At 40.2% G+C, this 18885-nt stretch overlaps 1 protein-coding gene across 5 annotated transcripts in view; it reads right to left on the minus strand.

Moving 5' to 3' along the window:
- ZFAT (zinc finger and AT-hook domain containing) overlaps positions 1-14298 on the minus strand; it is a 90439-nt gene extending 76141 nt beyond the window's left edge. For 2 of the 5 annotated variants that reach the window (XM_061995446.1, XM_061995443.1), the window contains exons 1-2: positions 14028-14298; positions 4233-4403 (exon numbers count right to left, since the gene is read on the minus strand). In XM_061995446.1, the coding sequence (XP_061851430.1) occupies positions 4233-4403; positions 14028-14046 (190 nt within the window). In that variant the 5' untranslated portion in view covers positions 14047-14298. Of the gene's footprint in view, positions 1-4232; positions 4404-13303; positions 13442-13552; positions 13723-14027 lie in introns of those variants that run through there. The other 3 variants (XM_061995445.1, XM_061995444.1, XM_061995447.1) reach the window with 3 other exon arrangements.
- Between the last annotated feature and the right edge of the window lie 4587 nt (positions 14299-18885).

Consider the following 18885-nt stretch of genomic DNA (forward strand, 5'->3'; position numbering starts at 1 on the left):
AAAAAGGTCACAGTTTGCAAATGTGTCAAACATAGTATCAGGAATACAGATGTGGATATTGCTCAGGTTACTATAAAATAACTAGATCTCAGTACTTGAAGAGAGAATGCAACCACCATATTTTCTGTATATGCCATCCTTTTTATTCTTTCACAACCCAGACAGCAGATTGCCTGACAAAAAAGAAATGAAGCAGAATCAGATAAAAGAGGTATGCTGCTTCTTGACTGTTTTAATCTAAACTTAATGAAAAACAGAACAGTATTTTTACATTAAGACAGAAATTGAAAGAAAATCTTGTATGTAAGTGGAAATGTGAAAACTGCTCCTTTAGAAGGCTGGTAGTAGACCTATGACCTTCAGAACTGCATTTCTCATCACTGTGACTATTAGTGGTGTGGCAAACATATAAAGAATGTGTAAATTTTATATGTTTGGAAATAAGACTATCTGTAGGCAAATTTACAGCAGTTCTCAAACATTTCAAAAGTTACTATATTATCTCCAGGTAAACACAACAAATGGTTAAGATTATGCACTGTAAGTATATCATAGATTTTTCTCCTCTGGTTTTCTACCCCTTGGCCTTAAGTCAATCACATGTGTAATTCAAGTTACACATGTACAAAACATCTCCAACAAATCATTTAATATTGTAATGGGTAAAATACCTCTGCCTCTGGAACAGTAGGAGAGACAAGGTATTCCTGTTAAATAGCCTTTTTTCTCCAAATCTGTGCGCATAGCTCAACACAGTCACCACACCGCCAGCTATAGCAGGATGCAAACAAAAAGTTTGTCACGTGTCACAAAACACTTGTGCAAGTAGTCACTTCAACATCCTGACCAAACTTTAACAGTTAAACGCATTATGTAACACAAAACCTTCCTCAAATGTCAGTATAAAAACCTTATATTTAATGACTTACAACAGTATATGGCTGTATCCAGAATCTTCTGCACGAGGTGTCATACAAACACACGCAAATAAATCTCATCCACAGCCTTATATTGCTGTGTGTACATATCACAGCACCTAGGAACATCTCTTATCCTCCACGAATGCACGCTTTAGTTGCATCCTTCCTTCAAGTAAGCACAAGACTGATGCATATGTCGCAGTTTTAAGTGACTTTAGCTCATTAAAGTCCGCAGAGTAAATTGTGATATCCAGACTGCATCAATCTTTCTTCAAGATTTCATAATCAATAAAGTATGTATGTCATAATGCAGACATGGGTTAAAACAATGATCCATCAGGGAATAATATGAACAGATGAAGCTAGGTCCACTGAGGTTGTCCCTCAAAGCACTACTGATTTGACTAAGTAGAAAAAAAAAAAAGGCAGAATTTCAACAAGCACTTTGACAGAGATGGAGATCATTATGAAAGGTTATGAAAGGAAACATTACGCAAAAGCACAGTACAGCTAACCAGTAAATACCTGTCATTACCCAAACGCAGCTGGCAGACTGGCACTGGACAAAGCATGACCTTATGCATAATTATGCACAAAGATTATGAAGGGAGTGGAGCATCTCCCTTATGATGAAAGACTGAGTGAAGGAGCTGGGGCTCTTTAGCTTGGAGAAAAGGTGACTAGGGGGATGATATCATTAACGTTTACAAATATTTAATGGTGCATGTCAGGAGGATGGAGCTAGGCTGTTCTCAGTGATGTCCAATGACAGGATAAGGGGCAACAGATAGATGCTGGAACATAAGAGGTTCCAAAGAAATACAAGGAAGAATTTCTTCCCTGTGAGGGTGAGGGAGCACTGGAAGGGGCTGCCCAGATGGGTTGTGGAGTATTCTTCTCTGGAGACATTCAAAACTCACCTGGACAAGTTCCTGTGTGACCTACTCTAAGTGGTCCTGCTCTGGCAGGGAAGTTGGACTAGATGATCTTTTGAGGTCCCTTCCAGCCCTTAAGATTCTGTGATTCTGTGATACAGTGTTTACCAATAGTTGGAAGAGAAACTATGCTTTCAAAGGACAAGAGGATGTTCATGGATGAGTCAACAAGTACTAAAAGGAAGTTGTAATTTCTAAGACTGTTATTCATCAATCACTTCTCCTTTTAGTGACAATACTGAATTACTAAGGTCTCAGGGGAGACCTTACTGCTCTTTACAACTACCTGAAAGGAAGCTGTAGCGGGGCAGGGGCTGGTCTGTTCTCCTTAGTAATAAGAAATAGAACAAGAGGAAATGGCCTCAAGTTGCACCAGGGGAGGGTCAGGCTGGAAATGAGGAGGAATTTCTTTGCTGAAAGGGTTGTCAGGCATTGGAATGGGCTGCCCAGGGAGATGCTGGAGTCACTGTCTTTGTAGGGGTTTAAGAGATGGGTGGATGTTGCACTCAGGGAAATGGTCTAGTAGTTGATAGGGCTGGGACAAAGGCTGGACTTCATGATCTTAAAGGTCTTTTCCAGGAGAAACAATTCTATGATTCTATGACTACAAAGAAGGGTTAACTGAGAAAAAAAAAGAGTATATTATAAACTTTTAAAGTTTTGTCTGTTGCAGATACTGTAACAGGAGGGAAAAAATTGATGCCTTGAAAGCCAAACTCTCCATATTCCTACACTGAACTGTGAAATACCATATTTTTTTAACAGGACACAGGCAATAATTGCATAGGAGCTCAGAATAGATTACTCTCTTCTCCGATCAATCTGTGTGATGGGAAAGAATATGAAAGTATGTCTAGAATACGAGTTGAAATCTATGTGAGAGCAATTTACCTTGACATTCTTATTGATAGCAGATGGCAAAGAGTTGGGCTACATAATCTAAAAAAGGTGGCAGCATATTACAATAATGAAAAAGGTAACTTATGAATATGTAACTTAATATGTAAATGTTATCTTTTACATAATTAGATTTGCAAAGTTATTTTCTTAAAAGCAGCATATGTCTGATTTCTGTTGTTTTAGATCATAATAGTAATTACATACTATTATCATAAATATACAATGCCTGCTTAACAACATACAATACTGAAAGTATAGATAGTCCCTGACAAATGCAAAATGAAGTTTACAGAAGAGCCTTTTTACTAAAAGGACTAAGAATATGTTATAGAGTACCAGTCTCACTGCACTCAACAACACAGTTTAGTGAAGAGACAATAGGAAATGAAGATTTAAGAAAGGAAGATGTATTCTGCATGCCTGAGAAATTAATCCTGTACAATTAAAATAAAATTAGAATGGCATCTTCAGGCTTGATTTATCCATCTTCTTCTCATGCGCTATTGTTTTACCCAATGTCTAAAAAATGAACAAGCTGGTGCAATTGTTCCTCAACAACTATCTGAAGAGATAGCAGCTACAGTGAAATACTGTATGACCACTATCAGAAATATCTTCTTATGTAGATAAAGTTAATATAACTAATGAATTGTTGCTAGTAAATAAATGAAGAAATATCACACATAATTTAATGATTAAAAAAATCTTTTGAGTATGATATTAGAGTGTTTTTTACTTACAAGTACAGTTTTTAAAATACAGAAAATATAATGACTGGAAAGTCCTAGTAGTTAAGAGCTTTGCCAAGAATACGAATCCACTGCTCTGTAAGGGTCTAAAGGAAGATATAATTATGAAGTCTGAATTATTTTCAATCCATTGCTAATATTACAAATGATTGCAATTACAATCAGATAAAATGGAATTAATGTAACTTCTTCCGCTGCAGAGTAAAATTGTTCTGTACAACCAATTCAACCTTTGACTACCAGACTGCTTCATTTAATAGTGCCAACATCAACACTCAGTTATAAATTGGGAATCATGCCACTTCCATTTTAGAATAGAACTACTAATATTACCTGAATCACAACAAACAAGTCACACAACTCAAAAAGCCCACTATAATTCCTAAGCTTGAAGACACACGCCCTTCCATGGTAACCTGGTTGCTTCCCACTGTTATTACATGATCTTCACACTGCTATTGCACAGCTCAAAAGAAAGCAGACTTTGTTATAATTGGCATTGATAATTAATGAATCAATGTCATCATGCCTTATCACACGCCAAGTTTATCCACATCTGTCCTCTGGTCTATTCTTCAATGAATGAAATTCAGTGGCAGTTGCACAGTTACCATGTAAATCATAGCTATGTAAAGCATTCTATGCACAATGCAAAATCATCACACCACAGGTTTTATTAAAAGCTAGAATACTTTGAAAATCACATTCTGTTCATGTTAAGAATGTACCTTCTCCATCTTTACTTGTGTTTGTGGGTACTGTCAGAGGTTGAAGCGGAATAATGATGTCATCCACATTGGCCCCTTCTTCTGTATGCTTCTCGGAGACATGTGACAATAGCTCAGATTGATTTGGTGAGAATAAGTTACAAAGCTTACACATGAAGATGGAATTGGTCCCTGAAAAATAAGTTGCAAAATGAGGAGTTAGCATTTCAAAATTTAAGTTGTTTATTTAATGACACATTTACTGTCTCATTATTGAGATTTTGGTTTACCTAACACAGAAATTACCAGTTAATTTAATACATTTAACACATAGGAACAAGGTGGAACAAAGGATGTTACACCATTGAATGAAGACATTGATAATAAATCCCAGCAGGAATTATTTTAGAAATTATTAAATTCTTACCCAGATCCTCACAGGGTAAAAAATTTCATCTGGCTCAAATCTTAGAAAATTGTAAAGAAGACACAAACGGCAGCAGGATAGATTAAGACCAGTCACAGACAATGTCACAATTTCATAACTGGTAAAACATATAAGATATTAGGTCTCTGTTCTGGTTTGCTGTGTATCACATTTGTAAAGGAGAAAACATTTTGCATTTATACCAAGCAGCTCTGAAATACAGCTGGGCTTTTCAAATCTTAATTTATGTCCATGGACCTCACTTCTCTTTCCTACACGTATGTAACCATTTGGATTTGGACTTACTTCACCTAAGCAAGTTTAATCCTCTAATTACCTGTGTAAGAGCTGGAAACAAGGACAGAAAAATTAAATCCCATAAAAGATAAATCTTTCCTTCACTATAGTAACATTTGTTATAAGATAAACATATTTTATAACAAATGTATGCTTTGATGTGTCTATTTTGCCTTAGCACATTACCACCAGCACACTGCAAGTTAAAAACCTTGAGTGTGGGGTTTCAGGAGTCATTATACTTAGATGCAGCTCTGCAACTAATGAAAGAGGGGGAAGGAGAGCCAGAGAATCTGCAGTGCTGTAGATCACAAAACATTCCATCATACGACAGCCACAGCTAGGCAATCACATCGTCTTTCTCATTTCCTTCTGGCCATTCACTTCAGAGCTGTACAAACCAAGTAATTTCTCCTTTTACCCCAGTACTTGAAAAAATATCAGCCCTCATCTGAACCCATCTACATGGAGAAAAATTGGCAACAGGAGGAAAAAAGAAGAAAAAAGGTTTTGCTCTCAAAACGTGTCAAATCAGCCTCAGAGGCAACATTCAACATTAACAAAAACATCTAGCATTTCATATGCTTCGACATACAAGTTCTATGAAAAATTCCTGATGATTAAAAAAAAGTCCAACAAACCAAAAACCTTCAAAGCAGCAGAAAAGAATCGTTTCATTAAAAGTCTCCTTGGTCGGTGCTTTAAACAGAAATTTTACAGAACTTTTTAGATCAAACTTGCACCTTTTTTTTTTTTTCGGTTCACAGGTACTAGAGGCTTGATGTGAAAGTCACAGAAGAGTCAATTACAATAAAGAAGGGCTTATATAAAGGGAACAATTCAGAAAAACCCAGCTAATAAAAAAAGCTCACAAACTTTTGGCAGAGTGAAATCAGAGGATTTTGTTTGCTTTCTAAATTGCTGTCATTTGTTTTTAATGGTTTCATTTTTCAACAGTCTCTGTTCCCTTCAGTATCCAATAAACTTTAACAACAAGAACGAATCAATCTTAACACTAAGCTTGTTCTTCAGCCCCATGTATAAAGTCCTGGCCCAGAGCCTAGTTCCAATTGCTCCTCTCTCTGCCCACCCAAGGAAAATTAGGGACATACACTCACTGAAATCAAACTGGAACAACCAATGCTATTTGAAGTACAAGTCAAACACAGATGAACCACGTAAGTGGAGAACACAAATATTACTATGTGAACTTTAGGATGAACCTAGGGGAAAGAACAGGGAAGCTGTATTTTGGGATCTGTTTTCAAAACAATCTCAAGCAAAGATCACTACCGCTATTCAACATTATTCCTCTCCCTTAATGACATACTCTCTCCCTCTTCCTCTCTCTCTTTCTTTCTCTCTCTCTATATATATATACAAACACATACACAAACACAGAGCTCCCGTCATTCAAGGAAAATCCACCTTTAGGGTGTCCTGAATGTTTAGAACAGCAGGGATGGCTCTGTTTTACAGTTATTTGCACTCGGAACCATATCTTCAGAAATAAAACAATTACCTCAAAACTAAAAGGCAGAGTATAGCTTCATCTCTTAAAACCTCTCCAAAGAACAACTTAAATATTGTAACTGTTGTTTGAGATATACTCTGTATTATACACACACCAGTAGCTATGTAAAATGTGTAATATATTTAACGTGTTCTTAAGAAATCAGTAGGGTTCCTTTTCATGCATTCTCCTGTCTTGAGTACACACACATTTATTTTGATTGCAGTATGTTTGTAACAGAAATGTTCCTTTGAACTAGTTCTGCTTTAGTTAGCATTGTGAATACAGCCTGTTATTGACCCAGTGGATGATAACTGTTCTTTCTAAATGTAAATGCACATTTAAGACTCACAATGAATTTATGAGCATTTACCTAAACTAAAATTAAAACTTTAGAAAAAGAGGAAATGGCCTCAAGTTGTGTCAGGAAAGGTTCAGGATGGATCCAAGGAGAAATTTCTTTGCTGCAAGGGTTGTCAGGCATTGGAATGGGTTGCCCAGGGAGGTGTTGGAGTCACCATCCCTGGAGGGGTTTAAGAGATGGTTGGATGCTGCACTTAGGGAAATGGTCTAGTGGTTGATAGGGCTGGGACAAAGGCTGGACTCGATGATCTTAAAGGTCTCTTCCAGCTGAAAAGATTCTATGATTCTAAACAGTGAAGCTCCATGATCTAGCTGACATTTCTATTTTTAGGTTTTGTTTCCCACTGCTTCTGCTTCTTGACCTGCTAGCTGTTCTCCCTCAAAGTTTAGGGTCATTGTTTTTGTGTCTCCTGTCCCTTCAACAGCTGTAATCAGTACTCGCACACCATCTTCTCCGTCACTTCTCCCAGTGAGGACTTGGAGATGGGCAGAAAAGCAAGAAGAGTCTCCTTAACTTTCTGTAGCTGTTTAAAATACGTGATTAGACAAATCACCAAACAGAAGTAAAGCTGGAACAAATCCAAAAGTGAACAAGTCAGGTGTCAGAGAACATTGTGATTGTGAAGGTGCAGAAAGCACCAAGAGAATATGGAGAAGCAGCCTGTGCTTTGCTCAGAGGTGAGATAGAAGCAAATTTGAGTAAAGAAATTATTTTAGGAAGAATTACTGGAAAAGGAGGTCAGGTATCAGAGGATCAACCCTGCTGACTACAAGCCTGAGAACTCAGTTTGGAGTAGGCAAACAATAATTGATTAACCAGTTGCTAATTAGGTGGTGTAGCAATAGAGCAATGAATTATAGTCAATTAAGTGTAAAAATCAAATAAGCAATAAGTTAATTAACTATGCTGGGAATCAATGATTAATTAGTGAATAATTAATTATGCAGGAAATCAACAGAGCAATTAATTAGGCAGCAATTAAAATATGCAGAGAAAGAAAGGAACAGTAATCAAGGATGCAGGTAAACAAACAACAGGAACTTCAGCCAAAACCAATTTGGAACGTTCCATTCACTAAACACGCCTTGTGATAATTTGTTATCTTCACTTTGCCCACATAAACTAAGTGTACACTGAAATAAATAATAACAGTTGTTTTCTTCTTAAATGGAAAAGGGGAAAATTAAGCTATAATAGAAGTGAGGTCATTTCAATTTTAAACAAATAATTTTCCAAGGGTCTTAAAATATTTCTTAGTTAAGTCTTTTGTTTTCTTTATACTGAGCATGTTTACAGTAAAGGAAGATTAACAGATTACTAAAAACAAATAGCAAATTGTGGACTAGGCAGCAGGTTCCCTTACTCCTAATCTCCTTCACAGAGCATAAAACTACCTGTGTCATTTCGCTTTAAAGTTGGAGTGGAGATAAGGGGGGAGAAAGAAGCACTTATCTTTGAAAAATCACTGAAACTGACAGTATTTAAGGGAAACAAATAATGTTGTCCTATGTGCTTTCAATCATTGTATGACAAAACCTAGTCCAGACATAATCTTAACTAATTAAAAATCTTTCATTTTACACAAAAAAAATAGGCTAGGAGTTGGCTATTGTTTTATTTTTTAATAACTGATTTCACAACAAAAAAACAAACCACAGAGCAGGAAATAAATCTGTATTTATATGCCATAAATCATTCTAATATAACCAAAACCTTTCAACACTGTTTTGAATGCAGGCAACAGCTAAAAACTTCTGTACCAGCCTTTGAAGATCTGCAACTGTTAAAAAGGAACTAGAACTCCATAATTAAATAAAAAACTAACAATTCACTGGATATCTATTGGCCTGTAGAATTACAAAATAGATAGGAAACATACTCATGCACCAGGTCAATCTTCCTGAAACACACAGCAATAAAGCTGACAATATGAATAACTACTTATTTCCTTCTAAATTTACAACAGAGCTGAAACAAACCTTGCTTCCTCAGCACCATCAAACCCTTAATAACAAGAACTTTCTGCAATGAAAAAAATCTTATATTGTAATTCTTAGATTTTGTCTTGTGGGGGTTTTTTCCTTCTTTTTATACCAGTTAGGTATTTGTGACTGTATTACAATTAGCAATGCTAATGGTGAAACTGGAAAAAGCGATAAAGTATGTTCATCTAAAATAATTTCTTTCCCATAATCTTTATTTACTAACTCCAATAACTCTCAAATTATACAAGTGTTTGTTTCCAATTTGTTTTTCCAAACTTCCTATCATGCACTTTCAACCTTTCTGTCTCCTGCATCTCTCATGCCATGCTCTCTACCAGACCTTCTCTCTCCTTCTCTCTGCCTTCCCTACTTTGCACTTCCAAGCTTTCAACATAACTACTCACATTAACTTGCACTTCTCTTTCCAATCTCCTTTTTTCTTGCTGCTGTAAGAACTTTGCCCCTGTCTGTCGAGGCCTGTCTGGAATCCAAAAGTACTCGTTCTTAGCTTAAAATCTTTCAGGTAAGCATATCTTCCAGGTTTCACAAGATTTAGACAGATAGCTCTAAAGCTACCACAGTCCTCATCAGGCATATTATCCTTTACGGCTCCCAGACACTGCCTTCCTGAACCCTGCCAGAAGACTCAGGTACTCTTAACTCAGATTAAATAAGAAATTATGTTTCTATTCCTGCCCAGTTACACTACAGAGATAACCACCATGTCTCTTCTCCAGCAAAGGCACAATTTAAGCCAGAGATTTGCCATCTTCTACCCTAGCAAAACAAGTGGAGGATCTCCATGGAGCTAGCCACAGGTGTGGTTCCTCACAAGGTTGATTCTAAACTCCTTTTGCTTCTGTCTTCCTGTCTACAAGCACATCAGGGTTTGCAAAGAAAGGCCTTGTGGTGCTATTAAGTTTCTTTATGGAATCTGCTAGAATTACTAGAGACATAAACACATGTCTTCAGTGCAGAGTCATGTCCTCAAATCTATTCTCCTTCTTCTAGTTCCACAACGTCATCTTGTTCTCCAGTGTTTGGCTGCATTTCCAATCTGATGCAGTCACAACTCTCTGCTTTAGTACACTGGCAGCTCAGCAAGAGATAACAAAGAGCAGTGTAGCAGGGCACACAAGCAGACATGACATTCTGTCACTTCACCTGATTTGCAGGTCCACAAGACCACTTCTTCTTCACTACTCAGCTTCCAGCTCTGGATGTTTACACATCATTAATGACTGCTTCACCCAGCAATCAGGCTGGGAAACCACAGAGGAGAAACAGCTCTTGACATTATCAGAAGTAAAACACAGGACCCTATTCAAAGTTACACTAATCATAGTTGCAGAATAACTCTCAAGTAAAGTAGTACTCCAAACCTTTTAAAAGACTGATAAACAGCTGAATGTTTGTGTTCAGCTTCAACAAAGATAAAAAACATCCTTAACAAAACAAACCACAAAATGGTCTGAAAAGGTTCCAAGAAGAGCTAAATCCTTGAAAGCAGAATGAAGGCTGTTTAAAAGCCTCATATTTGATGATAATCACCAAAGAAGACTTTAGAAAGGGGAAGAAAAAAATCCTAGCACAGCTAAAAGGCAATGAGAGGAAGCTGTAGTAGGAGAAACCAACTTTATAAAAAGTTTGTCAAAGGAGGAAAACAAAAGAAGACTGCAAATTACATCAAATTAAACAAAAATAAAAGCCAGAATGCAGCAGTTTTTAAAAAACACCTCCTCAGTAACAGGCCTGTCTGAAAGCCTGTGCAGAAGTAATCAATCTGTGTGTGAAAAGACCCTTCAAAGCTGGTGAGATCCTAAGCAAAGAATGCTTTTCAATTCATGGTCATTTTCTAAAGGTTTGGAGGGGTTTTCTATGAAAAAAAAAAATCTCTCAATTATGGCAGACACTTTAAAGACAATCTCAAAATAGCCAGAAAACCTCAAAACCAAAGCCTTATAATAGTCCTATAAAACACATGGTCCTGTAACATGTAGGCTTACAAAAACCAGAAAATAAGATTACTGCTGCCAAAGCCCATACTGGGCTTACACCTTTGGTTATTGTTCCTCCAACATGAAAAACTGAATTAATAATATTTATAATTATAAGTAATCCTTAAAAGGGACAGAATTAAGGACAATCAATATCACAGTACAGTTCCATAAAAGAAGCAGTTCAATAAATCATAATTTTTCTGCCCGGAAAGGAACTGAGGAGTAGAGAAAAGGCAAAATATAAAATAAAGAACAATGAGATCACGTATGTCATGAAGGAAGTGACCAGTAAATGATCCCTCTGCAACCACTGTCTGCTCTTTTAGCCAACCTCTCTCTGCTGCTGCACTGGGAGAAGCAGAGAATCTGAAAGGAGGCAGTTCTTCACATAACTGTAAGGTGGGTACACGTCTGCTTAGTGTTAAAAATTCTTGTCAGGGAAGTCCATCAAGAACTAATGAGTGCAAAGTTAGGGCTCAGCAAGACCATTAAGAAGGCCTAAGAGAGTATTCTGGACAAATACCACTATGTGCTTGCTCTGTTCTTGCACTTCTGTATTTAGACATCAATCATGAGTCCAGAATCTAGATGTTAGACCAGATGATCTCTAAAGCTCCCTTCCAACCCCTACCATTCTGTGAGTCACCTTTAGATACATGATGTGTCAGGTGTGCAAAAAATAAAATCCATATCATTGATACTTTTGGATTTTTTTTTTAAAGACACAATAAGAGTGCAACACAGTGTAGACTTGAACACAGCTCAGTTACTCCAGCAGTCAAATACCGTATTTCACCAACACAGTGCCCCTGCAAATCTCCAGATATTTAACAAGAAGACATCATTATCTCCAGTACAAAGGTTGAGAAACAGTCCAGTTAATTTGCAGACCAATTTTAGATGATTAGAGTTACTAGAAGTATCCAGGTTACATTGACTGGCTTCAGAGCTGCCTAAGGTATTACCAAAAAACAGAACTTTACTCACATCACGGTGAAACAACCACCCCAAAAGGATAAGGTTTTTATCTCTCTTCTTGGTGTGAGGTGTGTCCTACATTCTTACCATAACCATATTGCCAAGTCTGCTTTGTCTGGAGAAAAGGAAACTGACGGGAGACCTTCTTCCTCTCTACAACTCCCTGAAAAGAGGTTGTAGCAAGGTCGGTGTCAGTCTGGTCTCCCAAGTAAAAGCAAAAGGACAAGAGGAAGCTGCCTCAAGTTGCACCAGGAGAGGTTTAGATTGGATATTAGGAAAAACTTCTTCACTAAAAGGGTCGTTAAAACACTGGAACGGGCTGTCCAGGGAGGTGGTGGAGTCAGCATCCCTGGAGGTATTTAAGGTGCTAAGGAATAAATATAAGGTGCTAAGGGATATGGCTTGGTAGTGAACTTGGCAGTGTTGGGTTAATGGTTCGGTTTGATGATCTGAAACAGTTTCGTGATTCTGCATGAAGTAGATTTATCAGAAGTAGTTTGTATTTAAAACTAATAAAGTTTAACAAACAAAGACAAAAACAAACAAAGCTGCACACATCAGCTTTATGTAACTTCTCCTGGAAGCATTTCTAAAGTCCTTCAAAAGAAGACACCTACCAACACACATTTGTGTTGGCTAAAATATACAAAATTCAGGATTGGATTAAAAGGGTGTTCTAGTAACTAGGAAATGAAATTATTTGCAGCAGTTTAGAATAATCAGGTAGGTTTAAGTGTTTAGAGTCAGACTTTGTCTTTTTTCATGTTCCAAGATCGCCCTCATGTGGCTCGATGCGATGCTGCCCAAGTTACCACTTAAACACACCACCATACCGTCCAGTCCCGGGTCACAGGGTAAGCCACCACTAGCAGAGACACCAAAAACACTCGGAACCTCTCACAGAATAAGCACGAACTACGTGATCAGCCATCGACCTCAGTATGCCTTGGCTGAAAGGCTCCCAGTATGATTTTTGGAAGCACATGTAACAGAAAAACATCTGAAGTCAAATTCAGTTCAACAGTTACAGTATCAAACTCGCCAGACATTTGTAACAGTTCTGGGTTCAATTACCCTTAGAACAGTTTTTATTATAGCAAAGGTGCTTGAATATGACTTTAGCAGGAGTAAAAGAATTTCTCATCAAAAGTTGGATCAGAGACTATAAAGCAATCCTGAAATGCTTTTACAATTGTATTTAAATAACACAGCACCTGTTGGATACTCTGTTATTCAGACATCAGTTATTCTCCTGACAGTGTTACTCTCTTTGGCATAAAATGCGAGTTGTAAACTAATTGTCTGTAAATACTTCATATGATAACTGGAAATTCTTAGGTTTCTAAAACTTAAAATGTCATCTCAGAAAATGACAACCAAGTCAAATTTCAGTACACAGAGTAATTAACTACCAGTGAAGTATTGAAACATCACTTCACAAACTTGTACTGCAGCAAATACGTAAGGATTGTGAAATTCAGAAAGCATGTACACGGTATTACTACGGCTGTCACTTCTGCTTACTTACATGCGTAAGCCCATGCAACTCAGACCCGTATAAGGCACGTAAAAGACTGAGATGTCAGTGGAAGCATCTAATTTTAACTTGCTAGCTCCTTTCTGCAGCTGAACTCACAGGCACCTGAACTAAAATTATTGACACAAGCTGTGAAAGGAAAGCACGAGTGGTTTAAATCCCGACGTGCACTAGTTTAGTACAAACAGTAGACAGCCCAGCAGCTGCTCCTTCCCAGGTGCTCCCTGAGACACTCCTGACCTGGAGTGACGGGACAGGCGGTCGGGGAACCTCGGGGCTCCCGAGTTGGGGCTACACCGAGCCCTCCCGCGCACCTCGCCGAACCCGATCGCGGCGGCACCTGTGTGGTGCGGCGTGACACACGCGGTTGCGGACGCTTCTCCCTCGCCGTGGGGCACCCCTCGGCCTGGGCCCCGGCACCCCAAATAAAGTGGCCTCACGTCCTCCCAGGCCGCCCCACAGCCGCTGCCCTCCCCATCCTCCCAGCCCTCCGCCGGCAGCGGACGGACAACGACGCTTGGGGTGGGGGAACAGCAGCCAGTCCGCACTAAGAAAACTACTTCTCGTGCGGATGGAGCGTGACGACAGACGCACGCCGGAACTACTTCATCCCCCCCTCCCGTCGTCATCGCCGGCCGTAGCGCAGGGGGATCCGTGCGCGCTCTGCCGCTGCCCGGCCCCGCGCTGGCGGCCGGCCCCGCAGCGCCCCGCTCACCTGCAGCCGCAGCCTCCATAACCGCGGCGGGGAAGGGGCGGGGGACGGCAGGAGAACTGAGCGAAAGCCAGGCGGCGCGGCCCGGTTTAAAGAAAAATGAGTGTGGAGGGGAAAGAGAGAAGGGGAAAAAAAACCCAAAAATGCCTGCGGCGCTGCCGGGCCGAGCGCACACCGCGTCCCCTCCGTCAAGAGGCTATTATGGGGGCGGCAGGGGGTGGATTGCCCGGGCAGCGGGTTATGGCGAATCTGCCGCGTCCGACACGGCGGCTTCTCCCTCCGCGACGTCGCACAGAGAGCGTGAGGCGGGGCGGGGCGGGGCCGCGCCTGCGCAGTGGCGGCGGCGTGAGCTCCCCTCAGGCGCGCCCCGTCAGCGCGGCGCGGTGGTTTCTGCGCGCCCGGCCCGGCTGAGGGACGCGGGAATGCTCCTCCAGCCACCTCCGCGGGTGACCCACACCCTACCTGCGCCCCCGTCGCCCGGAGCAGCCTTATCCCTGCCCCAGGACCCCGAGGAAGGGTCGTGTATAGTTGGTACTGACACAGCCTTCGGTAGAGAAACCACACGGTTACTCAATTACTACCAAAGATTACAAAGTGTCTTAATGAACTCGATCTATCTGCATGTTTACTGCAGGGTAAACGTACGAGTTTTGGGGAAAATAACTCCCACCCTATTAACAAACCTGTAAACGTTAGTGATGTGTAGTACAGGCAGATGTTTAGCCTCATGCCAAAGCCCATGACTGCCTTACGAGTTTATTTTCATCTAGTTTAAGTTTTATATTTGCCTCAGAAAACTATATGAACGTCTGGTGAATTGCCCTGTTCGTTTGATTCAGTTATGAACGTGGGCATTAAATTATTTCTTTAGGGGGTTTTGGTGATTTTCCTAGTGCTGCTGGACTACTCAAAAGTACTTATGTCTCATAGCTTTCTGTTTCGTTGCTTTGCTGTTTTGTTTCTACACTAACAACCACTGAGTACCAGTTTTTTGTTCACTTTCCCTGCTTATCATAAATATGGTATGTATTCAATATTAATGAACTGAATACTGAATTCCATAATGTCTATTGTTGTAGTTAATTTCAGTACAAAGTACTGTGTAGGAAGCTCATTATCCTTCCTAAACATTAATAGCATTGTATGATTTCTTTTTTTGTCATCCTGCAGATGTACTCAATTAAGTGTAAAGGGTGGAAATTGTGAAAACAAGAATTCATTTCAATATTAATTACAGTAATAAACCTAAATAATTTCCTGTTCTCAGATAAATAATGCATATATATTAACTGAGAAACAGCTTGTGAAAATGTTTTTTAAACTTCGCTGCTGATCTCTTGTAATGAGTGAAATTCAGACACAAGCAGGCAGCCACAAACCCATCTATTTCTTAGCCTGACAGAGCAGTTTTTCATCTAGACAACATCTCTGTGATGATTCACATCATAAATACAGGCTCCAGAGCCACAAACCTGATTCACCATAGCCCCAGGCTGAGCCATCTCTGCCATCACTTGAGCATTGTCTGACCGTTTCTGCACTGTTACATTACCAGCACAATCTTGGTGCTCTCTTCCTGTCACAGTAGAAGTAGCCTCTCTACCACCATCCTGTCTCAAAAAACAGTGGGGATTGATGTCTGCAAGTTTACTCTTCCTCTTTTTTTTTTTCTCCTAGCTGCGTCACTGGTGAAATTTACTGTCAGTTCTTTAACAGCAGAAAAACCCGCATCCAAACAACCAGGGGGAACAACCAGGAGATATGCTGATGGGGAGTCAGAGGCCTGTGTCCCTTTTCCTCTATATCACTACAAGTAATTCTGTCTGGACTACCTGAACAAACATCCTTGGTGCTTCTGCATTTGAAAGAGTGAGTGCAAGGAAGAGAAATCGCCTCTCCTAGCTGATACCATGTTCCGTTACATTACTTGCAGAATTAGCCAGTCTCACATTGAGTTTTACCATGTGATTTGATACAGTTGCAGGAAGAAGGCTTGGCCAGAGCCAGACTGATCTTGGGACCCAGCAGAAAGACTTTGACCAAGCAGCTGTTACTTTACCAGTGTTGAACCCACCAATACTCCTCTTTATCAGAATGACTTGCATGAGACAGCCAATACAGAAGCACGTTCTTTAGGATTTGTCAGAGACCCAAACACAGGTAAAACAGAAAGATGACCAGACATTTCCAGAGGCTATGGTCACAGTCCTCTGCTAAATTATTTGTCTCCTGTGACCCTAATGACAGAGCAACATTATGTCATACATAGATATTCTGACCTGATGAGAAGCAACATTTAGGAATCTTTGTTGCTAGCGTGCTGCCTAGACATGGTCTCTTCACTTTCTGGACTTCTAGTGCCCCTCTTTGCCCCTCTTCCCATTCCTGCACTCTGCAGCCTCTTACCATCTTCTGGAGAGTGTTTTCTCTTAGGAGCCATAAAGATGAAAGCACATTCACACTCAGGCTGTCACTCCCCATGAAAGGAAGGGATTGTGCTCTTTTTAGGACATAAGGAACATTCATCCTTACCTTGGCACTGAAAAAAACATCCTCCAGTCCTTGAGTCACCAAGCCTCACTATAGCAAATAGGGTGGATTCTTCTGCCAAGAAAAGTACTTGTCCCAAATCTTTTGCACAGTTAGAATCCCCCATGGCTTGTTACTTTTTACTTGCAGGTGTTGCATGTAGTTCTGCTTTGCACAATCATAAGCCCATGTAAAAGACCATATCAATGAAGACAAAAAAATCAGAGCTGGAACCTGTGAGCTTTGATGTCTGGCTCAGTCAAAATTTTCTGAGAGCTCTGTCTGGTGGAGGCCAGAAGAGTAGTTATTGCTGCTGTGGTGCCTGGTTAGGTCACAGAGCCACATTAAAGCAAAGTCTTTACAATTCTGAATCACAGCTTAAACAAAAATACCCCCAAGTTCTTCCAGAATTTCCACCATGTGCCATCACTAAAACCCACATAACTCACCACCAGCATGAGTCCTGACACCACACACAACAGCTGATGCAGCCAACAAGATAACTAACACTGATTGTAAGTGGCCTCCAAAAGCAGACCATCTTCACCTCAAGAGGGAATCTGATCCTGGTCTGCTTATTCATCCCATTCTGTCCTAGTGTCCTTACTGGCTAAATTCAAGGTCCCCTCTACCCATGCATTCCCTCTTTCTCCTGCATGTCTCTTTGTCTGACTTCTGTTGCTGCCTTTCAGCTCCCGGCCTTCATTCACAGGAATATCTTTCCTATTTTCCTCAAAGACTTTTCCCAGGTAAGTTCTGCACTTCCTTTCTAACCCCAGCTTCTGTCCAGTCCCTCGCAGATAAGATCCTGCATGCACAAGTGTTCCTCAAATACAGCTACTGCTGCCCTCTCTGCAGGTCACTGAGTAGTTCCTTGTTCTAGATTCCATGTTGAGCCAACATCAGTTGACTTCTTCATAACCAACTGTCTTAAAACAATAATGACAAACCCTCTGAAGTGCTAGAGAATGCAGAGTTTACCTATAGAGCAAGTTAAGCATTGCATGGAGTTTAGGCCTGCTTCTAGACCTGGAGTCCATCAAAGCAGCCTCAAGTTGTACCAGGGGAGGTTCAGGCTGGATATGAGGAGGAATTTCTCTACTGAAAGGGTTGTCAGGCATTGGAATGGGTTGCCCAGGGAGGTGCTGGAATCACCATCCCTGGAAGGGTTTCAGAGATGGGTGAATATTGCACTTAGAGAAATGGTCTAGTGGTTGATAGGGCTGGGACAAAAGCTGGACTCAGTGATCTTAAAAGTCTCTTACAGCTGAAATGATTCTATGATTTTACAGAAAGCATGTAGATACCATTATTGAGGGCACAGCTGGTACCAACTCCTTTTCCCAGTTACATGTTTGGCTTTCTTCACAAACAATAGGAAAAGCTCGTCACTGAAAAGTGTGAAACCACAGTGCTCCTTGCTTAGCTATTCAGTAAGAGTGGTTCCACAGAATGAAAGTAGTAATATCCGCAAGTTAGAATTTGTCCTGCCTTGTACAGCAGTCGTTTCCATTTGGGTTCACACAAGCTGTTTCTGGGAGTCTTTAACACAACAGTCATACACTGCATTTGTGCAGGATCTCTGACTCGCTGAGCATTGTTGACGGACCTGACCTAGATAGGAATTTGGGCCACATAGTAATGAGGTTTGTCTATAAAACAACATTCTGCCTCATTTGTTACAGAAGCTGGCAAATGCTGAGAAGGAAACCTGAGGTTTTACAAAGGGAAATTTAGGATAGATAATAATAATAGATTTTTTCAGGAGGGTACTACTTTTCTCAAAGAGTTAATTTATGATTTCGCATCAGGATTCACTGTTTCTGCTTCCTTTTCTGGTTGCTCACCATGGCATCTTGCATTATGGTTTGAAAAGTATCAAGTATTTCTATAGCTGAACATTTTAGCATCTGCGCTTAAAGTGCTAATTGCTTTTCAACCCCCTCATCCTGGATGTCTTGAACATATGAAGTGAGGGAAACTTTATACCCTACACTGCAGTGTTCCACTCTCCCTTTTTTGCCCACAAGCATTTTGTAAAAATAAAGCCATTTCTGTTGAAGCTGCAAATCAATATAAATATCCCATCAGCACCCACAACAAAATTAATTAAGCCACAGGGAGGATGCAAAGCTCTATCCAGGAGGCACACAAAGTGCTATGTAACTGCCTAAATGAAGCAGTGGTCCTGTAAGAGAAACCAGGCAATTATATGATCACAGACCTGAAGATGTGCAACAAAAACTATCAGCAAGAGAATAAAACCAGAAGTATGCTGACAGTCTCAACTTTGACACTTCATAGGCTTCCCATGCTTGACTTCCCAACCTTC

The sequence above is a fragment of the Colius striatus genome, chromosome 4, assembly GCF_028858725.1.
Source record: "Colius striatus isolate bColStr4 chromosome 4, bColStr4.1.hap1, whole genome shotgun sequence".
Classification (NCBI taxonomy): Eukaryota; Metazoa; Chordata; class Aves; order Coliiformes; family Coliidae; genus Colius; species Colius striatus.